General features: G+C 38.3%; 1 protein-coding gene across 1 annotated transcript; it reads right to left on the reverse strand.

Annotated features, from left to right (window-relative positions):
• Window positions 1-446: 446 nt before the first annotated feature.
• LOC109219665 (inorganic phosphate transporter 2-1, chloroplastic-like) lies at window positions 447-3,645 on the reverse strand. The gene is made up of 3 exons (XM_019384139.1): window positions 2,950-3,645; window positions 1,581-1,772; window positions 447-1,503 (listed from the first exon to the last, which is right to left on the reverse strand). The coding sequence occupies exons 1-3, from the start codon at window positions 3,643-3,645 to the stop codon at window positions 685-687; spliced, it is 1,707 nt and encodes a 568-aa protein (XP_019239684.1). The 3' UTR covers window positions 447-684.
• Between the last annotated feature and the right edge of the window lie 2,297 nt (window positions 3,646-5,942).

A 5,942-nucleotide genomic window follows, 5' to 3' on the forward strand; every position in this document is an offset into this window, starting at 1 on the left:
AAATCAAATTCTCTCGTAATAGTAGTAGTAGGAAATTAGAATAGAACCAAAAAAACAAAACACCAAGCGAATTAAGGGACAATCTTATAATACTTCGGGGGAAAAGGATAATATGGAATTTATAAAAAGAGTGAGGATACACTTTTTGTCATTGAAAAAGCGAATAACAAGGATTACTTTGTTATAGATTACACGATTCTAATATGGAAATAAGTTATGTACATAAAATATTATTCCATTTTAAATTATTAAATTTTAGGAATACCTACATGATTCAAATAAGGAAAAACTTAATAACCAAAAATTTAATTTATTTAAAAGATCTAAATATTAAAAATATAGTTAAATTATAATTTTGTTCGATATAAAATCTATTGTTAAAGCAAAAAAAAGCTTTTGAGAGGCTTGGAAGTTAAATGAAATATTGGATCTTCTATGAAAGAAGCTATAAAATGAGCAGAACTAGCTGAAGACTGAAGCACTAGTTCATCAGGGGATAAAACAATTTAACTAGGGGACTGATGTGCTGCAAAACCGGATTTCTCGTTCTTTTCTCCAGACTGATGGACTACTACTCTCGATCAAGAGAATCCAATTAGGTTCCAAAATTCAAATCACTATAGAAGGTATATCTACGTGATTTACAATTAATAAATACATCATAATTTTATTTTCAATTTTCACTTAGAGTAGGTATGCTAGGAGCTTAGTCAATATCCATGTATAGGTGACAGCAAAGAACGCACCAGCTGGAATAGTCACAATCCAGGAAGTCACAATCTCCTTCACAGTTTCTGCTCTAACGCTGTTAAGTCCTCTAGCAAAACCCACCCCCATGACTGCACCCACTAGGGTATGGGTGGCTGAAATAGGTAGCCCCAACTTGGATGCGAATAATACTACCGATGCAGCTGCAAATTCAGCTGCAAATCCTCGTGTTGGCGTTAATTCTGTTATCTTCTTTCCGATAGTTGAAATCACTCTGTATCCCCACATTGCTAGCCCTGCCACAATTCCAAAACCTCCCCATGCTAGAACATCGTTAGGAATAACAATCTCGGCTGCACTGAGTCCGCCTTGTAGAATGGACAATGCTGCAGCCAGAGGGCCTATTGCATTGGAGACATCATTTCCACCATGAGCAAACGACATGAAGCAGGCTGATAAGACTTGCATATAACCAAAAACACCATATACTATTTTCAATTGGGTTCCTTTAGGACCTGCTATATCTGAAAGAAATCCAATGTTTTTAGTGCCGATTGACTCTGTCTCTAGTTCTTTAGAATCGGACTTGGCAAGGAGGTGCCCGAGTTGACCTCGAATGATTTTATCAAATACAAATGCACAAACTATGCCAGAGGCTAGACACTGGCCAATAGCTAGAGGTAGTGTCTTGCTCAAAGGGAAGGCTGCAAATGAGATTCCAGTCACACCAACAAAAACAGCAAGAGGTGCAGCTGCAGCTGCTGCTTGTCCTGGATTCTGAGCACTATAAACAAACTGGAAATCGAGAAAAGAAATCAGAATTAGCACTGAATAAAGGTCCATGTTTGGTATCTACATGAGAGGGAGCATACCCTGCGGATGCATTTGTAGACAAGAAAGGACGCCATTGCTCCCATCAAGGGTGAGATCATCCATGAGGAAGTTACTTTTGCCAGTGAACTCCAAAAGACTGCACCAGGTCCCCCATAAACAAGACCAAAACCAACCATGGCTCCTACAATACAGTGTGTCGTTGATACTGGCCAACCATAATATGATGCAACCTAAGCAGGACCAACATATGATTTACCAAATAATCAACATCACTTCCAAGTCCTTACTCCCCCTTGTGGAAGAAGAATTTCAATAAGGTTTCTCAAATCCATAAATCATAGTTGTTTCTACAAGAAGCCTGAATGCATGCTTCAACATACCAATTATGGCACCAAAAACAACATTTTATGTAAAAACTAATGCTTCTTGATAATCGGCTTAATGTATGTATATTTTGATATATAATGCCTCGCGTTTTGCTCATGTCTCGAAGATTTGAGATGTATAATATGATGATTTGTGCTCATTTGTGGTATTTCTCTGTGGAGGAATCATTCGGATGCAATTTGGAACGAAATGACGCGAATTAGAGCGAAATTGGGAAGAAAAGGAAAAAAGTGGGATCCGAGGGCCACAGGCAGTGTGGGGCGCTGCCTGTGGCGAAATTTACAGTAGCTGAAATTTTTGAGCGCCAGGGCCAGCGCCCCACGCTGCCCTGGACGCTCGAGGCGTGAATTTGTCCTATTCCGACTAGGACTCGGTTATGTTGACCCCAAGACGCCCCCAACTCATATAAAAACCAACCTAAACTTATTTTGAGGGGAAACGTGACTTTGAGAGGAGAACAAAAGTGCCAAACACTCGGAAGCACGGATTTGTTCAATTCTTCCATCCCTTTTCTAGTACTCATTGGTTTTATGTTTGAAAACTTTATTTTTGATGATTGTATGAACATGAGTGGCTAGGAAGCCTATTGTTCTAGGGTCATGGGTGATACATGAACTTTGATGTTTGAAGTTTAATTTGACGAAGTTGATTTTATCATATTGGTTTTTTTATTTAATTCTTTTTTTAATTATTTTGCTGAGTAGCTAACAGTGAAATACTATCTACGAATCTAGAGTTGAACTCGAAAGTGGGAATTCTAGATTGCATATAGAATTAAATAGAGTAGGTTCTTGAACCCGGGCATCGTGGAACAGATTCGCAATTAGGATAGACATATACCTAATTGCCTTGCTTGGTTGAAATACAGGAATTGTAAATGCATTCTTGTTAATCTTAATTTCATAGACATATAGGCATTAAGTTAGCTTGAATAGGCGAGTAAGAACTCGACAGATTCTTATGAGTAACATCAATCCGAACTTGCTTGGATTGAAGGGTAGTTGTAGTGTGTTGATGTACCTGCAACCATGTTCCTGCCGCAGCCAGAGAAGAAAGCAGACCAGCAAAGAGTAACATATCCTTTCCCTTGAAAACATTGGCCACAAGAATCCCCTTCTGCATTGTACTAGTTACATGTGTTCCCATTAACAGTGCCCCTGAGAACTCTAGAACTGCTGCTGTTAAGACAGCCTGCCGGAGAGTAAGTGCTCCTGAACCAACAGAAGTCCCCATGGCATTGGCAACATCATTGGCTCCAATATTCCACGCCATGTAAAATCCAAACAACAGAGTTGCATATGACAACATCTTATACTTCATGGCCAATCCTTGACCCAAAGATTTCATGAAAATTGGGACAACAAGGGCAGCCAATGCAATGCATATTGAAATTGCAGAAGCTGTATTTGAAGATATATTGAATGCCTGTGCCATTCCATGCATGTAAGCCTCAGAATCTTCATTTTCTTGGACTTCCAACTTCTCACCTTTATCACCCTCTGCTCCAGCAAAAGATGACAAGGCAGCAAAAGAGTATATGAAACCATAATTTCTTAGTCTTAAAACTGAGCAAGTATCCTTCTTGAAAAACTGAGTTTCACTAGGAAAGGCACAGATTTGCCTCTGTTTGGGAAAGAAAAGATGAGATTTGTGAGCTAACAAGGCTTCTGGCTTTGTAGTGTTTCTAGTTGAAGACAAACAGTAAGAGGAAGTCATGACTTAAAAGGAAGAAAAACTAGTTAAGGGTGGAGAGAGAAAGTGAAGAAGAATATAACAGAATTATTCTGCTAGATTCTTCGCCATGTCAAGAAGAAGAGAAAGGAGCAACAGGTGCAGGATGAAGAAAGGTGACAGAGCACTACTCATATTTTTTTCTTCCAAGAAAATATAAATTAAAAATCTTGGTTCTCTCTTCCCTTTTTTTCATTTTGGTGGGGTGGTGGAAAATGGAAGGTGAAGAATGGATTTGGCAGCTAATTTTGGGTCGATATTTTGAACGAGTGGTGGTTGTGTTTTTCCAACGGGGAAGTCAACCTACATGTCCACTAGTTTTGAACTCCAGAATTGGACACATATATGTGATTCTGTTATACCCACAGCAAAATAAATCTAAAGAGACGCATGGAGACAATCTCACTGTCTTTTTCTAATCTTATCATATCCATTAGGTTTTCATTTTTTTTTTTGTTCAAAAAGACGTACTTATATTATAGTAAATTAAACAGGTGCACGAAAACAATTTACAAGATGCATAAGAGGCATCATAGTTACTAAGCTAGAGTTTACTACAATTACTCCCGTATGGAAATCATTACTAAAAAGATAGTGAGTACCAGATAGAACACTACTATTAGTACTAGATAGAACGGTACTATTACACAAAGTAGTTGCAGCAGAGAGCGGTTGTGTTGAGTTACTGGAGTTGATTGTAACGAGCTTCCTTTGTAGTATGCCGTTATGATCTTGGTGGTAAGAAGGCTCTGCAAAAGATGGTGGTCTCCCAAAAAGTATGCAGCTCTCCTGTGCATGCATGGCTCAATGTTTGGCTAAACTATCTGCAACTCAATTTTGCTCTCTGTAGATATATTGTATAGGAGGGCTATCCAGCTGTAGGAGTAACAACCTGCAATCGTTAATGATATTAGTGTAGTGCATAGTAGTTGAGTTAAACATACCGATGATTGCATGTGCATCTGTCTCAATGATGATGGTTTTGATATGCTATTGCATAGCAACTTTCAGCCCCATGAGTAGTGCAAGTAGTTCTGTCTGAACACTTGTACCTGGGTTGGATTTGCCTGCGAATCCCATGATACAGTTGCCTTGGTAGTTTCGAAAAACTCCACCAATTCCATATTTTTGCTGGGTAGATGAGCAAGACCCATCAATATTTAGTTTATAGGTAGTAGCATTTGGTGGATGCCATTTTATGTATAGAGGTGTTACAAATTTGTTTTTTAATTTTTGATTCGTTAAAAAATATTATTCAGCTGCCATATTTAGTATAAAGGGAATATTTAAAGGAATTCTTTGATGATCTAAAGTGTTTTTGTTCCTTATAATCCAAAGATGCCATAATGCAAAAGGTAGAAGTGTTGTAGAAGGAATTTTATGAGGAGTGGATGGTAATGGTGTATGGATAAAGTGGTGTAACCAATGTGTATTATCAGTTTGTGATGTAGTATAACTCTGAGTTGGAAAAGAGAAATTGAGGACAGCCCATGGCTGAATTGCATTAGGGCATTCTAGAAAGAGATGGATGATTGTTTCAGGAGCCATATGACACTGGACATATAAGCGAATTGAGGATACCTAATCTTGAAAGGTACACAGTCGTTGGGAGTCTGTTGTAGCAAATTAACCAGAGAAAGAAGGATATTTTTTGTGGAATGGGAAGTTTCCAAATCCAGTTGTAGGAGTAATGTGAAGTTGTGGTATTCGTTAGAGAAGTGTAGACAGATTTTACGGAAAAAAATACCATTTGTTGTAAGAGCCCAGTAAATTTGATCATAGGTTATGGGTGAGAGAGCCATGTACATATCTGTGATAGTGGTTTGTAAGTGATTTGGTAGTATGAAAGGTAATTTCTGAAAATGCCATTTGTGATTGTAGTAGTAGTCAGAAACAAGTTTTTGCTCCTCATGATGTGGGAGAGGTCCCGTTATGCAAGTGCGAAGTAAAATTTTGTTTAATCCAAGGATCAGACCAAAATTTGACATGTTGATCAGTAGTAAGATTCCATTTATATCCTAAACGATAGTAGGACCATCCACGCATAATATTTCTCCAAGTGGAGGAGACATTTGTTTTGATTAAGTGTGGTGGTCGTAAATAATTATGTAGGAGCACCTATGCCCAGAGTTGATGGGGATTTTGAAACAGTCTCCATGCAAGACTTGCATGTAAGGCTTGATTCTTTGTAGCTAGGTTTTGTATTCCTAGGCTCCCTTGATCTAAAGGTTGTGTTGTAGTAGTCCACTTAATGAGATGTAATTTTTTCTTTTGTGGAGTTG

The sequence above is a fragment of the Nicotiana attenuata genome, unplaced genomic scaffold, assembly GCF_001879085.1.
Source record: "Nicotiana attenuata strain UT unplaced genomic scaffold, NIATTr2, whole genome shotgun sequence".
In the NCBI taxonomy this organism is placed as follows: Eukaryota; Viridiplantae; Streptophyta; class Magnoliopsida; order Solanales; family Solanaceae; genus Nicotiana; species Nicotiana attenuata.